General features: G+C 41.3%; 1 protein-coding gene across 1 annotated transcript in view; it reads left to right on the forward strand.

Annotated features, from left to right (window-relative positions):
- myo1b (myosin IB) overlaps positions 1-26676 on the forward strand; it is a 95859-nt gene that overhangs the window by 39313 nt on the left and 29870 nt on the right. The window contains exons 4-12 of the mRNA XM_084725522.1: positions 4988-5082; positions 9495-9599; positions 11801-11847; positions 13705-13768; positions 18071-18169; positions 20121-20224; positions 24068-24215; positions 25213-25331; positions 26561-26647. Of these exons, the coding sequence (XP_084581648.1) occupies positions 4988-5082; positions 9495-9599; positions 11801-11847; positions 13705-13768; positions 18071-18169; positions 20121-20224; positions 24068-24215; positions 25213-25331; positions 26561-26647 (868 nt within the window). The remainder of the gene's footprint in view (positions 1-4987; positions 5083-9494; positions 9600-11800; positions 11848-13704; positions 13769-18070; positions 18170-20120; positions 20225-24067; positions 24216-25212; positions 25332-26560; positions 26648-26676) is intronic.

The raw sequence follows: 26676 nt of genomic DNA on the forward strand, positions 1-26676 counted from the left end.
AGGCTTCTGCTCTGATGGACAGAAAAAATGATTTGATGCGACTGAGGGCACCAGAACTTTCAAATTTAAGGTTCTTTCCAAAGTTTTTTAGTTAATTTTTCATCCAGTTTCTGTCCAGAACTGAGCACTGTTGGATGCAGTTAGTTTTTAATTTATTTTTAAAGTAACTTTTATATTTAGCTGATTGTGGAGCCCCTTGTGGACAAAAGTGGTAGGGTTTCCACTGTGATAATCGTCAAAAATAAAAATAAAAATCTAAAAACATGTAAACCCAGGCTTGTTTGATTTGTTTTAAAGGAGACTCTGATCTGGTGGCAGGTGTTAAGAACAACAGCTGATCTTGTTAAATTACGTAGGTAGGCTTGCAAAATTTGTGCATTATTTTCTCTTAACCAACAGTTGAAAATGCTAACAATTGATTACTATTTAAATGTTTTTCTCTCGTTTTTTCTTTTTTTAGATTAAATATTAAGTTGCCTTTTTCAAAACAATGACAAATGAGGCACAACTACCGCTGTTACTGCCATCTCTAGACTACTGAGTATTATCAATTAATGCATTCTTAATCAATTTTAAATAGAGACTCTTTCATAACCGGTTAAAAACTCCTTGTTGTTAATGTTTTAAAACTTGCATTGTTGGCCTCTACGTTAATATCAGTCAGCTGTTTTCGTCCTCAGATTTAGTGTAGTGTCGTGGCTGATGTGGGTTTGTTGTTGAAAAGTGTTGTGTGACCGTAATTTGAGTGCAGATTGAAATCACTGCCCTCTACAGTCAACAGGAAGATATTTTGCCTCACACTCGTTTGCTGCTCATGTGAGGACACCGCAGGTCCGAGATCAGATAAATGAAGAATTACACCGCTTCCTAACTGGAAACGATGCAAGCAAATGAGCGAACAGCTGATCGCTCAGCGACGTGTCACTTGTTTGGAAAAAACTCACCCTGGTTCTGTTTTTACAAAGTTTTGCTACTTGCTTCACCTCCAACCTGTTTTCATTTGTCAGACTCAACGCCGACGTCCTTGATGTTTGAGTTTCCCGTCATCAAAGCCGTCTGCAAGGATGACAAGTTACTAATTAACACAACTGAGAAGCCGCACCTTTTATATGATCCACAGCAGCTTTTTTATGGGAATATCCTCAAAAAAGATGAGGAAGGAGATTTGGAAGGAAAATGGGGAACTGTTGAGACAACACCACACCAATTATATCTGGATAATTTTTCACCTTCCTTCAGCTTTGGGAATTACTGAGCCTATCGTATGGAAGCAATTTGGCTGAGTAATTTTTTTTTAAAGGAAAAAAAATCAAAATTCTCTTATTCCACCTTCTTAAATGTGACTGTTTTACTTACTGTGACACTGAACTGAAACAACTAATCAATTAATCGAAAAAATAATCGACAGGTTAATCCACTATGGAAATAGTTGTTGCAGCCCCACTCTGAAGTCGACAGGAAAAGGGACGTGAACAAGAACCACACTGTACGCAAGTTGAATTTAACTTAACTAATTATGGGTCGTTGCAAATACACTGTTTTAAGTAGTCATCACTTAATGCGGAAAAATAAATGTATAGAAATTTAAATAATTGCATCAATTTGTTTCTAATAACATCATAACCCTCAAATCATGAGGTGAAAAAAAATTCCCACGTTCTTCTGCAAGTAGAGAACAAGATAACAAAGACAATAAAACAGTGACGGCCCCTCATAAAAATAGATCCCCACAGCGCCTCTAGTGTTCAAAAACCCTTTCAGAAGCTAACTACTCCAGCTCGACCCAAAGGAATTTTTACGATGAGAAATTCTGCTTTAGTGAACCCCCTTTTTCCTTGAGGGCCTGTTGTTGGTGGAGGGCCCACACCGGGGGCCGAGGAGGGAGCGGCCTGGGTTTTTGCGGGGCTGCAGCGGGCTCTGTTCCAGAACGACGTGTGATGGTGCAGAACCCTGAGCTCCATTAGCCAGCCTGAGCTTTAACTTTGCATTGTGGGCTGGAATGCATTCATCTGGCCGTCCGTCTCTGGCCCCCTCTCAGTCATGGCTTCTTTACTAGCAATCAGCTACTTTTCAAATTGGAGGTCAGTGTTAGTTCAGCATGTGATTATATGCTCCGAATTCTGCTCCTCACCGCACTGACTCCACTAATACATTCACTGCTGCACCCCAAATTAGATTAGGACATTTTTAGGCATTAGCTGCTTTTTCCATGTCTTGTGTGTTTGTAGAAGTTGGACTAGATAGTGATCCAACTGCAGAATGATGCAGCACAACCGTTTAGCTTGCAGCTTTAAATGCAGTCTCGCCCTAGAAATCACTTTGAAACCGGAGTAACCAGTGCTTTAGCCTGCTGGTCGGCGCCGCACTACTTTCTGATGTGCACTGTGCTTAAATCTGCCAGAATTGCCTCCACGAATAAATGTAACTTCAGCAACTGCACTCAGTTTGATATCCCGTTTCAGACGCAGCAGCAGCAGAGCCTGGCGGTGGAGCTAGGCTATATGAAAAACCCCTGTCAGCATCTGTGAATGTCAGACATTCCTCCCTGCACTCATGTCTAGTACACTTAGTGCGTATAAATACTTGATTAATGATATTACTCAGACCTGGGAGGTTTGGAGTGCCCCCACCCTCCAGGCGAGGACTAAATTAGACACTGGGGAGAGGTTATTTTGATGCATTCCTCCAAAATTACCTCAAGCTAGATTTACCCTGTACTCAATGTGAAACCTATGACTTAAAGATCTTGATCTGAGCTTTATATTTAAAAAGCGGTGAGATTAAGCCCTAGATGGTTTTGAAGCTAGCACCATTGAGCTCTGTTAAGACTCAGTCCACTTGTAGAGCTGGCAGGGATTCATCGGTGAGGCAGATGCTTGCTCAAAACAAAAGCTGCGTTTCCACCCAAAGTGCTGAGAACTTCGAGCCCCAGGAACTACTTTTAAAGGAACTACAAAGATCCCTTCAGCCCACTGTTGACTGTGTTTCCTGTTCAGTAAGACCGTCAAATGAGACAAATTAGTCCACTGACCTTTGACAAATATATTTACTAGAGCGGACCCTGACTAAAGATTTTCGCAGTCGACCAGCAGTTGTCAGTTTAAGCCAATAGTTGTTGCACGTTTTTAATATTAATAAAGTAATTTAAAGATATATATTTATATATGTGGGCCACGAAGTGAGCTATAAACATTTTGTTAATTTATTTCAGTACAGTATAACCTCACACAAGCCTCATAGTTTAAAACATGGGAAGAAATAACTTCCAGCTTTGCACAAACAAATATCAACACAAACGCGCTCCTCGACGGCTTCCTGTCTCTCGTCTGCGCCTGAACCTGCCGTGTCATCACCATACCTGGAGTGAGAGTCTGTTCAGAGCCGCTGTAACGTTAAATCACTTGAGGTGGTCACTGTCAAACCAGAAATGCACTGAGGTCCTCCAAAGGTTCCTAGTCCCTGGTGAAAGTTCCTGCGGTGGAAACGTGGTTTAAGGTTTCTGACTGATCTTTTCCCTCAGTTACATTACCGTTTCCCTCCTGTGATCATCCCACCAGCACAGACAGACCCAGACAGACTCCTTGCGGGGCTCGTCACGGAGGTCTTAGATGAGTAGAGTCTTCCAAATCCACTTTACCTTGTCTGAAACTAACTCACCCAATTTTGCAACAGCAAAGAGGTTTTGAGTGTGTCATAAGGTAAAATCACAGCTATTACCAGACGTGGCTTTGGAAAAAATTCCTGAGTAATGAATGCCAAAGTACTGGAGGTGGTGGGGGGCGACGGGAGCTGAGGAAAGCTAATTTGCAGTCTCGTGTCCTGCTGGAGGAGAAGGTTAGAACATGGTTCTTGCAGCACTCTACACGACTGTTTGCTTGCCAAATGGAAGCTGTAAAAACTCTATTGCTGCAGCCTCACCCTTCAGTGTTGCTTCTTTGTGGGTGTATCACATTAAATTACAGACCGCTGTGCCACACAAGATAAAAAGTTGTCATTGTGATACCATCCACACCCTTCTCAAAAAACCCATCATGAGGGATTGCCTGCATAAAGAGAACAAGTAATATATTGTTGCGGAATCCAGTGGGGGGTGAAACTGCAATAATCAGTCCCACTTTCCCATTGTATCACTGTCCTGGAATGTATAACAATAGGCTTCATTTTGTAATGCGCAGTCCTCTTTTATCATTTGCCAAATCCACCGTTGGCTGTTTTATATTCTCAGTGAATAATTGCATCATTCAAACACCTGCCAGTGTATAATTAAAAGCACACATTTCTTTTATTTTTATAGAAAAACCTGAAAGTTATTATGTGATAGTAAAAACTATTAGTCTAGATGAAGAAAAAACAGGCTTTTAAGTGTGTAAATGTGTTTCTGTTTTTGAAAGAGCAGGCGCCTCAGCAGTGTTCATGTAGTGGTAAAGTTTAGGAAAAGGAGCAGGAAATGGTCACTATTCCAGCTATCCAAGCCAAATCCTAAATCCGAACCGTCCAGTGCAGCTAAATAAAGCTGCTCTGGCTGTCCTGCAGATGCGACCTAATTTCCAATAAAGCCATATGCTATTGATTAGGGTGGATGCCATGTGGCTTGGCATAGTCGCATACCATTTCTCTGAACTTATTTTTACCCCACTATCGCTACGTCACTTTCCCCAAAAATATCCTGGAAAATACTTAAAAATAGAAATATTACAGCACCGATTCCCAGAAGCATCGTTCAGACCGCAGAACTGTCTCCAATCAGATCTTAAAGACACAGTCCACTCTGTTATTAGCAGGTGACCAGATCAGGTTTGTGTGTCCGGACTTTGCCAACTTGTCTGCAGGGGTTGATGTGGTAACGACGTAAGTGCCAACATGGAGCCAGCCCTTGTCTTTAGGCTTTCCAGTGTCCCATCTTATTTGGACTCGGGGTTGGATGTGAGCTGAGGGCATGTGCTTGTATTATGAAGGCTTATGACTTTTTTTTCCTTTTGTCTTCCAGCTATGCTTTGGCGGATGAGGCCTACCGTTCACTGAGGGACCAGGACAAGGACCAGTGCATCCTCATCACAGGGGAGAGTGGAGCTGGGAAAACTGGTAAGTCCAAACACAGAGGACCAAATCCAGTGTCCATTCTGTCACAGACTTCAAGGTGCATTCCTGCTAAGTTTGTGAGGGCCTAAGGCTGTGCCACTGTCAAATCAGCATGTCCATGAGTGCGCTGGAGGATTTTTTGAGCCATTTATGCGCACTACCATAAGTCCCCAGATTCATACTGTGGGTGCAAATCCTGTCATTGGTCACTTGCTTCAAGTGGCATCACAGCACCTACTATCTACATTGTCAAAGTCCCCAGGAGACAAGAACAACGTCCTAGTTGCAACCTGCATGCTGAAAACAACAAATTAGCACCTGGGATGCTAATGGTACAAACATAAACAAGCTAACAGCTGTTACCTTTTCTTTTGCAGTGATGTGGTCATTTTAATGGCAGAGCTCGCCTTATGACATGCAAATGTTCCCCCTCGACATTATTTTGCAGCAGCACCATCGCTGAATCCTGGACTTAGCACCGCCCACGACGTTTGTGAGACCAGTTTCTCCGGTGCTGAGCGCTGTGGAGAGAGAGGTCTGGCTTTGCAAGGCCACATTTCTGCAGGGAATTACCCACAGTTCATAGCATTGGAACATTAAACACGGGGGAAGCCCTGAAGCTTAAATAAAGCAAAACAAGCTTCTTCCTTCTCAGCTTCTGATAAATGAAGAAACTTCTCACGTTAATACTGGGAACAGATGCATTCATGATATCAGTAGCCTGAAGTTGTGTTTGTTCGAAGACATCTGTGGTTGTGTAACGGTGTGTGTGAAGCATGGTGATCATCTTCACAAACAGATGTTGAGCTGACGAATAGTTAGACATCATATACACCATGTTTTTAGTCTGAATCTTCACTGTAGATCCTTAGTTTGCAGCTGCATTCATATGCGTGTGTGCACCGTCTGAACTGGGTGTGTGTGGTGTGTGTGTGCATGTGCCAAGTGTCACACTGGGGCTTTTTTGGGTGAACTATCCCTTTAAGGTTTTAGGATGGACATTTGGATTGGGCCGAACTATTTGTTCATTGCTCAGTGACTCAAGATGATCACCATGCTTCATGTACAAAGTTACACAACCACAGATGTCTTTGCACAAACACAACTTAAGGTTACTGATATCATGAATGCATCTGTTCCCAGCGTGAATGTGACAAGTTTTCCATTTATCAGAAGCCAAGAAGAAAGAAGAGAGAGAACAAGTTACCCAGTAGTTGCCCCTTAGATCCCTGGAGGGCTAAAATGTACCATCCTGTCTGTTCAGCTCCTCTTGTTTGTAGTGCTGAACAAAGGTTTGTGTAAGTGTAGTCAAAACGCACACTCTGAAGGCCGCTGTAAGATAAGGGTTGTTATGTATAGAGCCACAGTGCAGATTTCTATCAGATCTACCCTTTAAAAGGCAGCTTGATATCTTTTTTTTTTTTTTTTTTTTTTTTTTTTTTTGAGAACGTCATGTCGGTACATGAAAGTTGACAGTAACTCCTGGTCTGCTGAAACTTTGCGGTCATCATCCTCACCTCCCAGATAAGAAACTTGAAAGTCAGACCGTGCGTCTAAATGTAGCCTGCTGACGCTGGAGGTAGCTGTGTCCCCGGCCCGTTAGTTCTGTTGGTTTTTATAATCGCGAGGCCATGTTCTGGTGCAGTTTCACATACCTTACAGAAACCCAAGAGGCATGGAATTTCCTGGTCTCTGTTGGCAGCCCTGCGTCGCAGGTAAAAGCCATATTGAGTTGGCAGAGCACAAACTGTGGCAGAGCTGTCTTATTCTGCTCATAAAATATCTTCCTGTACAGTAAAGACACAGACATGCATTCATACTTTAAATTTTAAATTCTTGACCGTTGCACTGTTTTTTCACAAGTCCCCACAAAAAGCATTTATAGCGCTGTGCTTGATGTCGGCGGAGAGCTCGCTGTCGGCTTCAAACCCAGAAAACTGTTGCCTACCACGCTGGATTTGCATGTGTTCGACAGACTTTAAGAGTGGGAGTGATTCATAATCACAGCGGCCATTTGGTTCCAATTAAAACTGGCCATGTGGCTTTAAGCAAAGAGAAGGCGATATTCAAAAAATTATTATATCAGCACTATTACAATCTTATCACACAGCAAAAATAATAGTAGATAATAAACTTTTTAAACAATTAAAATAATAAGCACAACAAAAGAAAAACGGGAAGCTCAGATAAATGTTTTTTGATTAAAGTAAAAAAAAATTTAGAAGAGATCTGCACAACAAAATAAATTGCCACCAAAGAGAACAGATTTCTTGGATCAGGCTCGATCTGTTGTGAGAAGACGGCAGTGGACAAGGATTTCTGTCCTCTTTGACTTCAGCAGAGGAAGATGTCTCAACATCCACTTGTTTTTATGCCTGTCAGACGAGCAGTGGGCTTAACAGGGAGGAATAACTGAGTGTCGTCTGCATGACAATGGAAAGAAATCCTATATCTACAGATGAAATTACTCAAGGGAAGTATATATGATGATAACAAAAGCAGGCCAATAATTGACCCTTGAGCTACACCGTACTTGATATGATATACTTTAAATCTGTTACACAACTCGACCTTTGTCTAATGACTCACTGTTTTCATGCTGTTGACGGTGTTGATGGATGAACTATTGATATATTGATTTGTGGATTGAGCGTCGATTTCACAACGTAACTTTCCCTGAAGCGCCACATATCAGCAACATTTTAATAGTTATGTTCAGTGACAGGCCTACTTTGCTGTGTGCTCTTGTAAACTGTTCTCAAATCTTTGTAAATTGTTGTTAATAAGTTATCCTGGCTGCATTAATTTAAAAAAACGGCACAGACTGACCTGGAAAAGGGTACAGAGGCAAAGATTCTATCAAAGAAATAAATAATTAGTAATAATAAAACTACAAAAATGAGCAGATACATGGAAATAGTGGCCTTTCCCTAAAATACTGCTGCTTCTATGGTGTTTGGAGTCCTGCCTGCAGTGCACTATGGGAGCATCAGTTGATGCATGTCAAGTGAGGCGCATAAATTTTCGCTAACATCGCACTTGGAGCTTAAGATTGTCTGTTATCCAGAATAATCACCATCATTTCAAATAGTGAAAAGCAGTGACAGACTCGGGACAGAGCACTGGAGAGATGCAGTGCAGTTTGACAGTTTTGCTGCTGATGTTTTTGAAATATTGGTCCATTGATCTCTGGCTGGAGCTCAGATTTCACCACACTTTCATAGCACTTTGGCAGTAAACATCGGGAATGATGAAGCCACACAACAATTTCCACAAACAGCCACTGTCAACGCTGCAAGACTGCCGCTTATTTTAGAGTAATCATGATCATTTCGGCAGAGAAAAGCGGTGACAGAAAGATGCAGCACAGTTTGACAGTTTTGCGTGATGCGCCGGCCTCTGTTTTGGCGCCGTGAACCTCTCGTGGATATTAAAAACGCTGCTCCAAGAAGCTGTTCAGCCAAGTCGGGGAGATAAATTTGGATTTCGCTAATCTCATCAGCCCCCGAAGCTTTGTAGAATAGAAGAATAAGGCTATCAGAAACGTGCCCACCCCATCGATATGGGTCATTGACATTCATGTCTGGCTCGCGGTTTTCTTGTGCTGCATCTTGCTGTGTCTTCCATAGGAGCGAGGAGCTGTGACGAATGTTATTATCAGATGCCAGCACAGCGCGCAGGAGACATAACATAGTCCTGCTGTCTGCGAGAGATGACTGAGGAAGTTTATTTTGCTCCCCTGAGAGATAAAAATGTACAGATCAAGCAGTGCATAACTTATTACTCAGCAAAGCAGTGACTCTTGATCTCTGCTCACCTTCCTCCACCTAGACTAAATGTATGAGCGCGTCTGGAGCTGTTTGTGTGCCAGGCTCATCAGCAGTCTACTGTCAAACTCCCCTCTCTCTCTTCTATCCCTCCTTGGCACATCACATCACACACACACACACACACACACACACACACACACACACACACACACACACACACACACACACACACACACACACACACACACACACACACAAGATGCTTTTTGACCCCCTGTGTCCCACTTCTCCTCCAGAAGATTATTTTTTTTGGGAACACTCCCTCCGAGTCTGTCACATCGGCTCCGACCCGAACGTGAGAAGCGGATGAGTGGGAATCATCTGTCTGGTCATGTTTCTTCAGTCGTTCGAATGATGATAACATGATGCAATAATGGTCACCGTCTCATTATGAGGCCGCCACCTCCTCCTCCAGACTAATGAAGGATCCCCACCCTGCCCTGATGGGTGTCGGGGGGGATGAGCTAAGGGGAATTTTACCATGAGATGGGTGGGCACGTTGCACTTGTTCATCACTCAATCCTGTCTAGCGAAGGCTTCGACCTAATATTTATCTGTGTCTGTGTGTGTGTGTGTGTGTTCCAGAGGCCAGTAAGCTGGTGATGTCATATGTGGCAGCGGTGTGTGGGAAGGGCCAGGAGGTGAACAAGGTCAAGGAACAGCTGCTGCAGTCCAATCCTGTGCTGGAGGGTGAGTGAGCGCCGTTCACACTCGAGCCGCGTCCCAATTCAGGGGCCGGATCGTCTGAAGGTCACGTTCAGAGACGGAATCTGTGTTAACAGGTCGACAGCAGCCGGTCACACTTTATTTTACAGTGTGTTTATAAGACGTAACAGGCTTTATTTGGTATTTAATTTGACAAAAAGAGAAATATGTTCTTTATTTGTAAGATAATTAATTTCACTTTAGTTTACAGTCCAGTTCTATTGTAATATGTCCTTAATTGCCCTCTATTGGGGTTGTTAATGATAAATTCTTAATGGCAATTAATCGATTATTCATTTAACTGATTAACAATGTATTAATCAATAACTAATGGACTAAAACTGGCCTCATTTGACCTTGTTTTGTCTGATGGAGGTGTTTGTTGAAGAAGGAAACTTAAACTTCAAATGAGAGAAGAACATACATTTTATATGTTAATTATTAATGATTAATTTGTTTACATCTTCAGCTATCAGCAAAAAATCTTCAACAGTACCCCTTAATAAAATTTAATAAGGGTCCAATAAAGGGTCTTATAAAGATCAAATTATTTAGAGCTTTTATCTAATTTGATACAAAGTACGGCTTGTACAGAGCTGCAGCAATTTATCCATCAGTAATTTTATCACCAGCTGTTTTGATTATCGATTAATTGGTTTCCGTAATTTTTTTAAGGGGAAAAAAGTCCAAATTCTCTGATTTCAGCTTCATGAAAACAAATATTTTTCTTTACTCCTTTGTAACAGTTAGCTGAATATATTTGGGTTGTGGACACAACAAGACATTTGCAAACAACTTTTAATAGAGAAAAAAGTTAATCGATAATGAAAATGATCGTTAGTTGCAGCCCTACTTGTTACGTCTTATTAATGTTCTGTGAAATAAAGTGCATTTAAACCTCCTTCTGCTGCCAGTGTTTGCAGCTTTAACATCCCATCATGTTGCATCAGTCAGTCATTCAACAGCTTTTTATGATCATCTTTGATATTTTGCTTTGGTTTTGGAATACATAATGACCAGAAAAATAAATTTACCACAGCAAAGCTCCTGATTGGTTGATGTCTAACATAGTAAATCATATTTGGAGCTACAAAAGCGAACTTTTAGCCACGTACACACTGACAAACACATAAACACGGAAATTCTACTGTCACAGACAAGTAAACTGATCAGTGATAGAACTGTAGGGGTCCTATAAATACTGTGAAACACTCTCTCTCTCTTTATTTGCTCAACTTTTCCCTTCTTTACACAACACACACACACACACACACACACACACACACACAGCCTCCTTCCCACAGCTCAGTGCTGGCACAGGAACAGCTGTATTTTAATTGGGGGCAGTGGACAGGAAATGCCCGTGAATGATGAAGCTGTACGCCCGGGTTGAGTCGCTGCAGAAACTCTCTCACATCTGCAAGAGTTTAGCTCCTGCCGATCTAATTGCTCAAGGAAAAAAAAAAAGGAGTTAGAGGGGAACACAGTTATCGTGCTGCTCACGCTGTGTGATGCTCGCTCTCTGTGATTCTCTCAGAATCTTTATTGGTTTCTTTGTCACCCTCTATTTCTTCTCATTTCTTTCTTTCTTTCTTTCAGTGCACTTAAACACACTTTAATCAGCTGTTATCAGCCATAAAGCACTTATGCTAATAGCGCTTCGATGCATGACACATTAATAGCTTTTTAATGTAGAAACGTGGGTAGAAGCAAATTGAGAAGTCTGCAGATCGGAAAATATTATTTTGAAAGGCGAACGTGTGCACGTAAAACAAAACCTCTTTGTGCACACGTTTGTGATGCATGAACATTTACACGCTGGCACACAAAAAAAAATCACCGCAGTGTGTTTGAGCATGATGTTTGTTATTGTTTGTCTCTAAGCGCTGGCACATATTGAAGCACTTTGACTTGAATGTTGTGTGACAGGAAGGTTCAGTCCTCCCGTAAGCCTGGAAAGCTCTGGTACTTTGCTTAATCCGTACAGAATTATGGGGCTTCATCAGCACAAATGGCTTTGAGATCCAGCCCTGATATGATTGACAGCTAGCTGCAGCGAGGCACGGTGTCAGGGATCATTAACAACATTAGGAATAATCATAAACAAGCTTTGATTAGTTTGAATATATAGACAAACACTGCTGGGTGGTTTCATCGTGTCTCATTAAGATTTTCCTCCCTTTCAGCTTTTGGAAATGCCAAAACGGTGAGGAACGACAACTCTTCCAGATTTGTAAGTATCCTCGCCAGAACTGATACACAACTAGTGTTGTTTAATTAGATGATTGCTTCTCTAATGAGGCTAAATATTATGCATAGCTTCGATGGTTTCATTCAAGCTCCTGCATAATCCAACACTTTGATCTGTTTTGTCTTTCCTTCAAATTAATCCCCAGAGAATTTCTTAATTCCCCCACTTTTCTGTCCCTCTGTGTTTCTCCGAATTTCTTTGCACAGTGAGTTTTTCGTTCTTGTGCTCGAGTCTCTCTGGCTCTGACTCTTGAACTAATCTGGACTTTGAATAGGATCAACGATGTCATTGTAGCATATTTCCCTCACTTCTCCTTTGACCTGCACTGCTGTTGATCAGCTGCAAAGTGTGGCCAAACACACTGAGCTGTCAGGTTTTCCCTCCGCAGAGACAGACAAAACTCCTGCATGGTTTCACTACTGTGTAATACCAAACTGTGGAAACATAAATGCAAGATACCATTAGAAAGATCAGGTTCCTGGGTTACAATCTAACATTTCCAGATATAATCACAACAGCAGGTACAATCAGCATCACAAACAAACAAGAACTTCTGAACTCATTGTGTTGCATGAGACTTTTTCAGGGTTGCCAGATCGGCGTCTTCCCACGAAACTGGGCTACTTTTGAAGTTTTGTTGCAAGATTATTTTTTTTTATGTGAATGCAAATTACAATAATAATATCTATAAATACACATCCATAATTTAAGTTATACCTAAATTCTACCAAAGTGACCCCAGATGAGCACGCTCACACACAAACCTGGCACACATCACACGGGTGTACGATGTGTGTGTGCTCACCGTCTGCCGGCGCCGGATTTACTGGCCATTCTGCTGGTTTTGTCACACAGACCTGGCAATTACTTTTCAATTGCTTTGTGTAACTGTCAAGTTGCACGGAAATTATGTTTACCCTGAAACTAGTTGTGTGAAAGTTCCTGTGTGTAATGTCAGCCAGACATGGATGTTATTCATTTAGCTGCAGATTTCTTCAGAAAGTGAGTCAGTTAGTCTGAAAAACGTCCAGGATGTCCAAACGTGTCGTTGCCATACGATTGAAAGGATTATGTGCCTGAATGTTTGAGGGTTTTAATGGAAAATATTAATGGTTGAAGCAGCCGGCAGCAGCCAGCAGGCTCACTGCCAGTGGACTTTTCCCAATCCCAATTTTAGATTTCCTTTTCACACGATATTCAATCATCTCCCCACATCAGTCAGTACATACAAACACAAGCCGGTGCTCAGACTCGCAGTCGTGCAGTAACAGGGGTATTATCAAGGATTATGCCCCTGATCTGTTTATATTTAGGTAACCTTGGCATAAAGCTCCAGACGAGGACCTCAGGCCTGCCCACTGGATACCAGTTGATCAGAGCTCCCATCAGTTTATCAGAGAGCCATGAATCAAACCGTCACTTCATTTTGCTGAGTGCGGCAGGCTTATTGAGTTTGGCCAGAGCCCACTCACCAGTGGAGCTTGGCCTGTTTCGGAGGACATGTCTGCTATTAATATATCACAGGGTGGAAAAAAAATCAAACACACAGGACTCTATGTTCTAACTTCCAAGATTCAGACAGAAGGAGAGAGAGCGAGAGAGAGAGAGTGAGAGAGAGGGCATGAAACAGTTTGTTTTATTGTCCAGGAGGAAGAACGTGGGGGGGGCTTTCCCTCCACACAGGCCAGCTATTTCATAGTGTAGTGGGTTATGATTGGTTGGTTCTGAATGGGCTTGTTTGGGCTCATGCTGTATGTTAACATGATGTAAAAGCTTATTTCTAACCACATACGTTCAGCTGTAGTTATTCTTCTTAACTTTTGTTCCTTTGATCCGCAGGGAAAGTACATGGACATCGAGTTTGACTTCAAAGGAGATCCTCTGGGTGGAGTCATCAGCAACTGTGAGTAGAATTGAGATGAAAATGTACTTAAACCACTGAAAACCCAAATCCACCACAGCCTTCTAACTATGTAAATTAGGTTCTTATGTTCGAAGTTTTAGAAATTGTTTGGGCGATACGTTAAAATTTAGAAATTTTCAAACCGGCCATCGTCAGAGCACCAACCGGCGATTGGTGATGTATTAATAAACTCAGAAAGTGTCAAGGAATTAAATATTCTCACGCCTGTTTTCCTCTTTAAACAGAGAAATACAACCATTTTTTCCCTCTTTTTACCGAACTAAGACAAGCTGTAACTCATTCAAACTCGACAGGAGAACTTGTTAAACTCACCAGAACCGTCTTCGTTTGTCCACTTTTCCAACAATCACCAGCTCAGGTTTGGTCGAATGAAATCCTTAATTCTTCGTGTGAAAAGAGTGTAAAGAGTCTAAACTCTGTTTTCCTCTCGCTCCTCTCTCAGCTCCCAGCTGAGTGGGCGTGTCCTGTGCAGCAGCGGCTGTCACTCCACAGACCATTAGACTAGCAAAATAAAATGACAAATATTGCCTCAAAAAAAAAAACAACTGGTGATGGAGCACATCGTTGATAGGTGACATATTCATCCGATCACCCAGCACTAAAACCAACACAGTCTTGGGAAATTGTCCAAAAAGCAGAAGTTGCTGTTTTCTAATAGTTCTGAACATTTATTTTCTCTCAGATTTTTCTGAATGTCTAATGATGCATTCAACTTTGGAAATTTGTCTTAAAATAGCAAAAAATGCATTTTCAATACCAAAGTCTTTAAAGGAACTACTTTCTTCAGATCAGATCTACTTTCTTTCCCACTGAAAATATGTATTTTTGACTTTAGGGTGAACTGTCCCTTTAATAAAAATATCTGTAAATGTTAATGCAGAATTTCATATGCTGTATTTTCTTCATCTTTATTATATTAGTCTAACTTTGCCATCTTACCAACCTGGCACTGGTTGTGTGGTTTTCCAGCTACAAAAACATCCAACATATCTGCTGTTGATCTTCAAGTGTAGTTTTAAATGTTCAAGCGGTTGCAGTGGTACAGTTGCAGATTTTATTAAAGCCTTAAAATTACTTGAATTGAATTCTTAATTGAAACTGATCTCAGACACACTCTGACTCTGACTGACGCGGCTCTCTGCTCTGTTTTGGTTTTATCTTGCCTCTGTTCACACTGTTTTGTCTGCGCCGACTTCTCCGCCAGAGGTCACGGAAACAAGGCGAGGAGCTGAAGGCCCGAGGCACAAATGAACCCCTGTCTGCCGGCCCGAGTCGGCCCGACACAAGGGAGCGTCTGTGAGGGAGAGCCGCTGACATGTGACTCGCTTCAGACAGAGCTGGCGAGCCGGCTAGACAGATGGTTGAGGATGTTCTTGGACGGGTTTCTCATCACCTCTCAGTTCATTATTTTCCCCTGATTGTACATCCGTCAAACCGTCAGAGCTTCCTGCAACTGAGATTAGACGGCTATAATTTTTGAAAAGCCAGTTCTCAGTAGCTCTGGTAATGACAGAGTGGTGAGAAGTTTTTTTGGCAGCCAAACAGCCGAAGCCCTCAGTCACAACATAACAGGATATTGTTCCCACTTTAATGTGTGTTTGCTTATCTCTGGGAGAGGAACATGTTCTGAACAGAGCAATAAATGCCCTTCAGGATGCTTTACTGCGCAAAATGTGGAGCTGTGGCTCTAAAAAGCTAACAAGAAGCCTGAACTGTTTGCATTGAAGGTCACGTCAGTCCTGTTAGGATGAGACGAACGAGAGATTACACAAAAGTGAAAAGAAATGGGAACAATATACGCAGCAAAGGGCTGTAGGCGGGAGTCGATCCCACGGCCACTGCAGAGGCACACGGGTCGAACGCTCCACCAACCGAGCTACCAGGCCACCAAACTCCCTGCATCTTTGATCACAGCTCTGCATCGCTTCTTCCAGCTACTCAGTCCTGGTCGTCATGTTATTGATGCGCTGACTCTTACAGAGTCACTCGTGTGACTCGTGGTCAGCGGGTGCCACAGACTGACCCTGAGCCTGATCCACCCCAGGCCTCTGCAGGGCTCTTTGGTGAGGCGCTCACAGCGTATCCACAGATTCAGTGCAAAGTGGCACTTCTGTCCTCTTAACACCTACAGACCGGTGACTCACCAGAGTTTGTGATGTCTAAAAGACTCTCAAAGCCAGGAGCAGTTTTTTTTTTTTGTTCACTTCAGCACGGTTACATTCTGAACGAAGATTTTGGCAGGGCGATGTGATTTAATGTGATCTTGAAGGTTTTTCAGCAGTTTTTTCTTTCTTTAATGCTTCATTCTATCCTGCCTTTGTTCATTTTTTTTTGTTGACATGCTTCAGTGGGCTGTCATTTATTTTTCATACTAGAAATACATGGCAATTATCTTGTCTAATTTATTTTAGTTTTTTATTTTGTCTTGCATGCCGATTCCAATTTTCCTTCTTTCTAAGAACTATCATTAACGGCACACACAGACATTTTGTAACTTTTCTTGCTGACAGGTTACTGCCAGGCCTCGTCCTGTTCTCTCTCGCTCTCCACCTTTCTTCTCTCATATTTTCTTGCCCCCTCTACTCCTGTGCTCTTGTCTTTTTTTCCCCTCTTTTCACTCCTCTGAACTCAAACAATATGCTGGTTGTGACGTTACTGTCAGAGGTGTAGGGCAGCCGGAGCGCTCCTGAAACGATGCTCCGTCACTATTTTCTCTAAATGGGGAAACAGAATATTCACAGTTTGTTTGAAGATCCAGGCATCTCTAATACGTCTTTCACGCAAGAGAGACGATAGAAACGTGCAAATGATGAGAAAAGTGATGCAGACTCACATTCACAGCAGAGAGAGAGCGAGCGCTCATATAGACTGACAGCTGCGTGATGAAACCGTTCATAAAGTCAGTCTAACATTTGATCAGCTGGTCAGTTATAGTTGACACAGAGACGGTCACTGTGTGCAAATTTGACCAGCACAGAATCAGACTGATCGAACACGGGTCTCCATTCATGGCCGATAACGCTGAAAAGCAGCCAATTCTGGTCGCCGGCCATCTTTATTTCCTACCGTCTCTGCGTCCAATAATGTTCTGTTCTTTAAGAGTTTGTCTCAAAAGGTTCAGTTCAGTTTGGAGGACAGGTGGTCTCCCACAGGTGTGTCATTAGAGATTTTATTTGTGAAGCCAAATAAATAAAAGAAGAAAGAAGAAGAAATTCAGCAAATTTAAGATTAATATCTGGAGTACAGCTTTTATAAACAACGTAAAATCATTTTACTGATGAGAGTAAAAAAAAGAAAATTTAAATGTTCTCTATTCTTCTCTTAATGGGAGAAAATTAAAAAAAAATAATAATATGTTCTGTTAACTCAGCCTGTGTTCTTTTTTTTTTTCCTTTTTTCTTTTTGCTGTTTTTATCACCCTTCCTCTTTTTCTTCTCTTTTTTTTTTTTTCCTCTAAATGCAGTTATTTCTCATTAATAACGTATTTCAGATGTGTGCATGTTGTCAGTAACACACATCGAGATAATAGAAGGTGATTCAGAACTGCCAGTAAAACTGCAGTGTTCATTAAGATTTATTCATGAGGCCTGTTGTGAACGGGGTCGAGATGGTTTGTCATTTTTAAAGGAAAAAAAGTTTTGGAAGCACTGATTTACATGATACATGTTTTCCTTTGATTGGTTTATAAAAAGTTTTAAATTTCGTCGTTGTTTTGTTCTTGTTTATTCTGATTATCAGAATATTAGAGTCCATGTGAGTAAAACGACTGCAGTGTAAACTCTAAAGTCTCCTAAAATAAGATGTTTTCTAAGCAAACAAATTGAATGCTGTCATCCAGCCAGACTGGTCAGTGAAGACGCTCTCAGATGCTGAGCTCTGCAGTCGGCCTTTAATTAAATCATTCTGCGTCTAATGCGGTGAGCACATGATGGCTCCCCTTTTAATCAGGTGCTGTTGAACTTGGTCTGCAGCCCAGAAGAAAAGGCTGACGTCTGATATCCTTGTGTGGTTTCTTCCTTGTACACTTCCTGTAGTGTGTGTGTGTGTATACACACACAAATAATTACCAGCAGTGGCTTGGTCACCTTGGCAACATAAATATATACACAGCAGTTTACACATCAGGCTTCCTTAATACTCACTACAGAAGGTCAGGCCTGTAGTTTCTACTGAAGGACACCTCAGTGAGTCATCGCAAACATTTCCTCTGAAGACTATTGTTAGGAAATGAATTTTTGTCATTGTGTCATTGTTTCCTTTTGTTGTCTTTTGCTCTTTTAGATCTGCTGGAGAAATCACGTGTGGTCAAGCAGCCCAGAGGAGAGAGGAACTTCCACATCTTTTATCAACTCTTGTCTGGAGCCGCCGATGACACGCTCAGTAAGTTGTGAAAGCAAAAGAAAAAAAATGCTGGAAATGGGAGCTGATTGGAAGCATTAGAGTACTTTTTTTTTTTTTTAATCTTGAGGAATCTTAAAGGGCTTCTGGATCTGAGAGAAATGCTGTAAAACTGAAATCCACCCGTCTTCTCAGCACAAACACAAACTGGGGTTGTGATATATTCAGCGTTGGATAGTTTCTGGTCTCACAGGACGGACATCAAACTTCACAGTAGCTTCCAGAGGAAACCAGACACACCGTTGTTGGTATTTTGATTCAGACCAGAGTGGTTAACATGCAGCACCAGCATGACAGTCCTTATGTTAAAGGAACAGTACGGCGTATTTGCACTGGGGTTCTGTGAGGTACCTACTGATACTCAGTGTATTACCTTAAACAGGTGTTTGTGGACACACCGCCATCATTACCTCTAATATCACAAAACATTGCAATTGCAATATCGGTCAAAATAATCTCAGTTAGATAATTTTTCAAAATCATTCAGCCATAGCAAGGATAACTGGACTGACGACATGAGACAGTGTCCCTCAGTAACTGATGAAGATGACAGTATTAACATTCTTCAGATTTCACATGGTGGTTAGAAGAAAAGTAGAAGATTGTAAACTTACAGCTCACGTGTATTCGCTTGCATACTGCAGGGAGACGCTCCCACAGCGATGGCGGCTGGTTTACTTCCGCTGCTTCACCAGGCTTCCCCTCTGCTTCTCCAAAACAACACAGACTATAATTAACACACCGACTATCAATAAGTACCTCATACAACCCCACTTCAAATAATCCGAACTACCCCTTTAAAAGTCCTTCATAAACATTTTCCAGCATCACCGCAGCTGCATGAACACATGGCTGATGCATTAATGACCCAGTCTTCCTGCTTAACAAACAGAGCAGAGAACAAAGACGAGCCGTGAAACCTGTTCCCTCTATTTGCTTCTCTGTGGATGGAGGGCATTGTTTCATGTCCTGAACACAGCAGAACAATGTAATGGTCATTGACTCCAGAGCGCACACACACACACACACACACACACACACACACACACACACACACGCACACACACACACACACACACACGCACACACACACGCACACATCAGAGGGGCCTGATTCAGCTGTAGCTAATGCAGCCGCTAATGAAATCCGACACATGCGCCCACGAGAGGAATAGATTTCTTTTGCTACTAGATACAGGGGCTTTTAAAGACAGAACATTTGATCTTCCTGAATAATGTTCACAGCAGTAGGAACTTTCGTTCTCTAGAAAAAAGTGCTTTGAGTGAAAACAGCCCGAAGGCTGGACAAATCTGGATTAAGGGTGTGTGGGTGTCGCCCATTTGAATCTTTGCACCTTCAAGTGTTTTGTTTTTTTGTTTTTTTTTTTATGGTCCCTGATAGGGTTGCAAATTTTGTGCGTTTTTGATCGATTGAAGATCGAGTTTAGTTTTTTTTTTTTAGATATACTGCTGGAGTATATAAAAAAAAAAAACAGAATTTTTATTTTTGGTGAACTATCCCTTTAAATTCTTAACAGTGTTTAATTGATCAAAGATGAATCATTAACATCCCCAGTCCTTGAGGAACGCAGCTCATAAACATTGATATGGAGACATAAAGTAGACACCTCATTGACGACTGATGTGCGTCTGCGTGGTCGCCATGGAGATATCATGATCCCCTAATAAACAACATGGTGTGCAGTGAGAGATGCAGATTTCACTACAGAATTGACTGTAACTTGCTTAAATCTGAACCAATTTTCATAAAAGTCGGTTTGTTTTAAGCAGGAAAGATTAAACATGATGGTGGCTTTTCTGTAGCCACAACCTCCACTGTCACCACAAGGTCATCACAGCTGATGTAAATGAGGCTTAGACTGCCTTTAAACACATGTAGTTTAAATAGAGACCACATGTTTGTGTGTCACAGAGAAGCTGAAACTGGATCGAGACTTCAGCAAGTACAACTACCTGAGCCTGGACTCCGCCTCCGTCAACGGGCTGGATGACGCGGCCAACTTCAGGACAGTCAGAGTGAGTAACACACACACACACACACACACACACACACACACACACACACACACACACACACACACACACGTCTGTCTGAATATTTGGCTCTAATTTAGACAAAATCAGAGTTAATATTTTAAATTGAATCCTGCAGGCAGACCCCAGGTTCTTTCCTTAATCGTTTAAATTTTTCATGACTTTCTGAGTCAGTTTCTTCAGAAAGACTTTATATAACTGTTTTCTATTTCTGTTTTAATTAGTACTTCACTGTATCGGCATCCTGGGAGACCCCCAAGTTAAAAGCACACAATTCAGACTGAGCAGTTTTAATAGATGGAACTGTTTATTGAGTTCATCTTTGCCATGCATCATAATTTAAAGTATCATTTCATCACATGCCAAGCCGTGTGCTCTAAGTACCTGTAGTATGTGGTGTTTACAGTCGAGCTGCAACAATTACTCGATTAAAATAAAATAAATTAGCAACCATCAGTCATTTTTGCAACAACAATGTCAAATGTTTGCAGTTTCCAGCTTCTTAAATGTGAAGGAACTGCTGCTTTTCTTTTTCATTCATGACAGTAGTTTAGATTTTGGACTGTTGGTTGGACAAGGGACTTTTTTGTTTTTTTTGACATTTTACAGACTAAAGGATTAATTGATTAATCATTAAAACAATTGGCAGGTAAATCAAAACTGAAAAAAATCATAGTTGCAGCCCTACTTCACAGTCCTATATAAACACTGTTAATTTAATTTGAAAAAAATCTAAATTTGAATCACATTTATTCAACCTTTATTTTGACAGGGGAGTCATACTGAGACCAAGCTCTCTATCTGCTTTTATTTTGAAAGACAGTAAATTAAAAGTGAAGTTTGAATTATTTTATATTGGGATCAAAATGAACCTGGTTGGTTTATATGAGAATAATAAATAAGTAGTAATATGTATTTTTATATACACTTATCAAAACCAGCATTATAAAGTGCTTCACACATATAAAAACATGAATAATGTTTACTTGGTGATCCTAGTGTGTTAAATCTGTGATGCAGTGACCTCAAATAACATCTGAGACTGTAACAAATAATCTCACTTTTCTAAAAAACAAAAACGGTCCTGATGACAGTTTCCTGCACCACAAAAGGATTCTCACAAAAAAAACAAACAAGAACTCTCTCATCACAGGCAGCGCTTCGCTCCAGCGGCATTCAGCTCCGACTTTCCTTTGTTGCATCACGCCAAGTTAATCTAAATCCTGAACAGAGGGGAGGAGGCGGTCTGATTCCTCCTTATCTCCTGAACACAACAAAACTAACAGCGCTGGTTATAAAAGTCGGTCTTCTCGCTCGTAAAAACACTTCACACAACACTCCCTCCCACCTGTTACGAAACCAGGCGAACTCTGACCTGAACCTGAGCTAAAACCTGAAATACGAGGTTTGCATTGATTAAACCTGGGAAATTCCATGTGAGCGTTTAACAACATGTAACAGCAGCGTTTCTTCAGGGAAAAAACAGCTGCTTCCTTTTCTTTTTTTTAATAAGTTCATGCACACACATGCAGGATCTTGTCTGCATGTACAGCCCCCACTTCTCATCCTGCACATGATGTTGTGTCTACAGTATGAGAGACTTTGTCTTCTACGCTCTATTGTTATCAGTCCTGCTGCAGCGGGGCTCCGCTCAGCTACTGTGGACGCCTCTGCAGTCCGCTCTGTCACATCCTACTTCACTTTGTTTCCTTGCTTCTGTTTCACATCCTGCTTCTCATCACCTCTCACACTGAGTTTTCACAGTATTCCCCATACAGCTGCGTCTCACCACCGGAAACACAAGAGGACATTCCCTCTAAACAATGAGCCCCCTGCATGTGGCCTCGACTGTGATATAACCAAAGATGGACGCACTTTTCTACCCTTAAACTTTGACTTCAATGTTTAGTTTAACATTTAAATTATCTGACTCAGCACTAAGTTTAATTTGTCCTCAGCATGATGGAGTAAGGCTGCATTCAGACTAGTGTCCGATTGATATGGGATTTTTGAGACCAATACTGGTTTTAGAGGGGAAAAATTGATCTATTGATTGATACAGCAGTGGATGTAGTGAATGTTTGAACTCGAATAAAAGTAGACCTTTTCTGTGTGGGTTGTGCACCGATTTTGCACCAATATGACCATGAAAATGTATTCAGAAGGAAGTTTTGTTTATTTCAGAATATCATGTTTTATTTAAAATGTTACCATTAATAATTTATGTTCTTATGCTAAGCAATTGTAGAAAGGAACACTGAAAAAATAAAGAATAAGAATGAAATACATAAATATCTAAATAAACATCAGTACTGTTCAGTATTCAACTTTTCCATCATTCACTCACTCGCTTGAGGTGTCTCGCTGTAAGAGAGGCGCTGACAGACGCAGCTAAAAGTGGCACCTGACATCCTCACGTTTTGGATGGAATCTGCCTCTGTAAAGTAGTTCATGTCACTGTTCACCACATCTGGCTCTGACTCTGCATCCACACTCGTCTCTGTACAGAGGTAGCAGCATTTGCTCCACAAAAAGCCATCAGTAAAAATGAGTCTCTTTCTCCTCGTCCTCGTTAATCTTCTGCTCACAGATTTGCTGGCGTCCACTGTGCATCATCTTATACATGAAAACGTAACTGCTGACTGCCTCCATGTCTCGTTTTGTACAGCAGTGCACTGTGTGTGAAGTCTTTGTTCACGTGCAGGACCATGACCAGCTCACACTGGAATCTGATATTTAAACTATAATCTGAACAACCAAACAAGGAAATCAGATCTGAGCAGTGAATTGGACTAATGTTGTGTCTCAGGAAACTCGGAACTTGAAAATTTCCTGCATCCTATTAGAAAAAGTAGAGTAGAGCAAGTCAGAGATCCTCTGTGTGATCCATCAACCCTGAGTTCATGAGGAAGCAGCTGTCTGACGTCACACAACGCTGGCAGCATTCATGGAAACCTGAAATAACAGATATTATCATATAATAAAATTTGTTGCCGATATTTTTAAGTGTACAATTAAAATGGCGTCTGTTACCGCGTCCATTTTACTTACTGAGGAGGCTGCACTGTTCAGGGTTCAGCTGAGTGTGTACTTCTCAAAAAACATCAGCTTTTCAGGTTTGTTGCTTACTTGCAGCAGTGTGTACCTGCAATGCTTTGAGGTTGGAAATTTCAAAAACGCAGCATTAGACTTGCAGGGTTGTGGGTTCACTTGCAGCCTGGAACCTCCCCCTCCCATTTCCTGTCTATCTACAGCTGCCCTCCTAGAAAATAAAGGCAAAAAGCCTCCAGAAAATTAAAAATAGAAGCCTTGCAGTGTGAATGTCACCTAAGATTCAGATCAAGACATTTGAATGTTTGATCGGGTAATTTTCAGGTTTTTATTGGTGGATGGAGCCAATATGTTTTTTTTTTCCTCTCCTCTTTTCTTGTCCTCTTTTCAAATGCACTCTGAGTTTAGCCTGGAGTCCCTCAGTCTGCAGAGACTGTTCTCTTGAGTTAAAGGTTAAAAAGACATGATGATCCCTTTTGCTTATTCACTCGTGCAGCTCTGTCTTGTTCAATCTTATTTTCTCATTTAGATACTCCAGTGTGCACAAATAAAAAACTACAGAAGACATGTACAGCCTCATTTGTCATATTCATTATGACAATGCAAGTTGCAGAGCTGCTGATAGGCTGCAGTAACACTGTGTCAGTCTGCACTGGTGTGTTTGCTCTGTCACAGACCCTGTCGCATTTATAGCTTAGTTCCCTTTTGCCACCATGTTGTTTGATAAGATTCACCAACACGAGCTGATCTGTGACTCGTTCCTTTCCCTCCCAGAATGCCATGCAGATCGTGGGCTTCATGGAGGACGAGGTTCAGTCGGTGCTGGAGCTTGTGGCCGCCGTGCTGAAGCTCGGCAACATCGAGTTCAAGCCAGAGTCGCGCTGTAACGGAACCGACGAGAGCCGCATCAAAGACAAAAATGGTGAGTAAGACAGAAGACAGAGAAAGAAAATATCCCCCCCTTAATTTTTCCATGACTCAGCAGCAGGATGTGACACAGGAACCATCATGATCAGATAAATATCAGACATGCTGATAATTCACATTCATTTGTTCTCGTGAATATTTTTTACATACAAACTTTTACATACCAACCTGATGTTGAGCCGCTGCCCCCTGTTGGCTGCTCACCAAATACATATTTGTATTTTATGATTTGCGTAACAAAAGCTGTTTGTTATCACTCCTACAGCTGTTCTCTTTAGGCAAATAATGCATTTACATAGTTCTCTCCATGACAGAGGTGTGATCCATCTCAGTGGCACTTTCAGAGAAAATGAACATGCACATTTTTTCAAATACGACCGATCATATTGCATAAAAGCTTTATTTTTCAAGATTACTTCTTCTTACAGTCTTCCATTTCTATCAGTTTATCATCAGAGCCATATGAGGAAATACAAAATAGAATACAAATTGAATAAAATATATAAGAATATAAAATATGAATTATATGATATATGCTTATATCACAGAATCTGCCATAAGATTCACAGTAATAAACTGACTGTTATGTTATGTTGACAGTGGAAATAATACAGTTTTTGTCCAGAGGGACCTCCAGAATCAACAAAAACTGAAAGTTCCTCGCAGTAGCTTTAATTAAAATCATTCAGATAAAAGAAGATAATAAACTGAGTCTGTTTGATGTTTAGTTGCATAAAATCACAAGAGGTTTATGATTTGCAGAAACACCATCGAGAATATGAAATTTTAGTTGAAAGTACAGGTGCTGATCTAAATCTTTCTAAATCTCAATCTTTAATGTCTTTCGTCACCGACGCTGATTTGATCTGCCTGTTTATTTTAAGCTGCACCGTAAAATATAGAATTAGATTGATCATCTCGAGGTTGCATCTTTTTCATTTGATCCCTGCAGAAGTGGTTTGTTTATCGTCAGTGTTTTTGTGTGTGTGCAGATCTGAAGGAGATGTGTGAGCTGCTGGGGATCGAACAGTCGGTGCTGGAGAGAGCGTTCAGCTACCGCACAGTGGAGGCCAAGCTGGAGAAAGTGTCCACCACCCTGAACGTGGCTCAGGTCAGAGGGGACATTACTGCTGTAATCTGTCCTGCACCAGTTTTACCAACACATATCTGTCCTACTTGTATTGACATGAGCACCGCTCACACTGGCAGTGCAGAACGAGATAAAGGGCCATTTCTTCCCCCTGACTTGCTCTTCTGGCTGCCGACTCTCATCCATCTCAATGCTACATGAAAACTTCTCCATTATAGATAAGCCACCCTCCTCCTGGAGATTCAAATGTAGGTCATATTCCAGGGGTTAGCGAGTTCACCCAGACTCTTCATGAAACATACATGCTGCAAACATTCATCCCCTGTGTCAGAAAGCAGGAAATGGTCCAGAGAATTAAAGCTACTACTGGTTATGACAGAGTGTCACTTTAATACTGATGCGTCTGTATGACCTACATAAACAAACCCGAGCACCGACCTCAGTGAGTGAGAGGACCATATTAAAACTGAAGGAATTATTATTATTTTTCCTACAATTAAATCACCATTTTGGGGCTTTAACATGCTTGAAAACGCCAGTTTTGGCATACGCATCAGTCGCAGTGTAAATGTACATGTGACATGGCTTTCATCGATGGGCAGGGCAAAATGGCTTGGCCACGCCCTCTAACTATGCTGCACGTTTCACCAACTTGCACAAAAATCGGAACACGCATGCATCATGCCCAGAGGAACAAAAAAGTCTCCTGCACCCATCGCCTAAACTAAACAGGAAGTCGGCCATCTTGAATTCCGTGGTCATTTTTGGTCATTTTTCCACATGTTGCATTTTAACAAACTCCTTTTACAGAATTAATCAGACTGACGAGATTTTTGAGTTGAGTAGGGTTGTTAGATTTCTACCCTAAAATGAGCAATGCATCCTGGGAGAATACAGAGTGTAAATTGGAAACTAAAGGTCACATTTTGGAAAAAAAAGGCCTGATGAAGGTCTAGTACCAAAACATCATAAATAAATGATATATTGCAAATTAGACAGTGTGCAGGAGAAATGATGTCATTTTACACTAGAAACATTAGAGAATAGCAATAGATGAACTCGACCTCAGAATAATGTTGTCGTTGGCGACGTCCCTGAATCTTAAATCCTGTGTTTGTTTGTGAAGGATGTTTTTCTTTTTCTGCATATTTGACTTGTTGGAAACTCAAGTTTTAGTTTTTAGGATTTTTTTTTTCCAAGGACAGATGCAGAAATGAATTCATGAAGCAGTAATATGTGTTTATTTACAGGCCTACTATGCCCGAGACGCCCTTGCCAAAAACCTCTACAGTCGTCTGTTTAGCTGGCTGGTTACCAGGATCAACGAAAGCATTAAAGTGAGTCATATCCAGAATATATTTTTGAA

The sequence above is a fragment of the Lutjanus erythropterus genome, chromosome 8 (assembly GCF_056507025.1).
Source record: "Lutjanus erythropterus isolate fLutEry1 chromosome 8, fLutEry1.hap2, whole genome shotgun sequence".
Classification (NCBI taxonomy): domain Eukaryota; kingdom Metazoa; phylum Chordata; class Actinopteri; order Lutjaniformes; family Lutjanidae; genus Lutjanus; species Lutjanus erythropterus.